This window comes from Aplysia californica, unplaced genomic scaffold (assembly GCF_000002075.1).
Source record: "Aplysia californica isolate F4 #8 unplaced genomic scaffold, AplCal3.0 scaffold00196, whole genome shotgun sequence".
Classification (NCBI taxonomy): Eukaryota; Metazoa; Mollusca; class Gastropoda; order Aplysiida; family Aplysiidae; genus Aplysia; species Aplysia californica.
In genome coordinates, this window is record NW_004797466.1 from 397,950 (window position 1) to 399,030 (window position 1,081).

The 1,081-nt window shown below is 40.5% G+C and overlaps 1 protein-coding gene across 1 annotated transcript in view; it reads left to right on the top strand.

The window, feature by feature from the left end:
* LOC101848521 (pancreatic triacylglycerol lipase) overlaps positions 1 to 1,081 on the top strand; it is a gene marked incomplete in the record, with an annotated part of 11,982 nt that overhangs the window by 2,899 nt on the left and 8,002 nt on the right. The window contains 1 exon segment of the mRNA XM_035969927.1: positions 332 to 519. Coding sequence (XP_035825820.1) covers positions 332 to 519 — 188 coding nt within the window.

Consider the following 1,081-nt stretch of genomic DNA (forward strand, 5'->3'; position numbering starts at 1 on the left):
CATTATCAGCAGCAGCAGCATCATCAGCAGCAGCATCATCATCATTGTCATCATCATCATCAAGATAAGTTTAAACAATCGGCATAACGATACCGATGACAATAGTAATAACAATGATGATGATGATGATGATGATGATGATGATGATGATGATGATGATGATGATGATGATGATGATGATCGCATACCAAGTCACTTTGTGTGGGACTAAAACAGAAGGTCATTTATTATCTCCCATTAAAAAGTGACCCACTTGTTTTTATATGCGCTAGCTTAGTTCCCTGTTGTAATGTTTCGTAAAAGCCTCACGGCGTTCTTCTTTATTCTCAAGGCTGGTTATTCTCGGACTGGCTGTCCAGATGCTACGACAGCCCGCCGGTTGGCTGTTTCCCTACTTCACACCCCTACAACAACTCCGGCAGTCTGGGCCCGCAGAGTCCCAGCCGGCAGCAAATCAGGTTCCATTTGAGACAGCGGGGTCAACGCCGGCAAAGTTTCGGTTATAACAACGCTAGAACGGTAATATTTTTTTTTACAGAAGTTGCAGACTCCGTGGTTGTAATCGCTATTGTTGTCATGGTCATCGTTAACATTATTTATCATCATCATCATCATCATCATCATCATCATCATGGTCGTCATCATCATCATCATCATCATCATTAGCAGCTGCAGCAGCAACAATAGCAGCAGTAAGAGAGTACAAAATGCAGAGTAGGGAGGGAGGGTCTTTAGTAATTTTCGGTCGGTAAAAACGTTAACTTTTGCGAATTTGAAAAGCACAATGTTTCGCTTCAATGTTTTCCCCAGATTGAGCATCAGCATCAGTATCAGCAAAATCAGCATCAGTATCACCAACAGTATAGAAGAAATAAAGTATCGAAGAAGAGTCTTGCATAATTATCAGTCAGTAAATGCAAATAATTGTTCTGTTGTTGTTGTTGTTGTTGTTGTTGTTGTTGTTGTTGCCAGTGGTACAAAAAAACGGCTCGTTCGATTGTTGATTGCTCTTTCTTTCATACCAAATATCTATCGTCGTTATCTCTTACTCTCTTTCTCTCTCTCTCTCTCTCTATATATA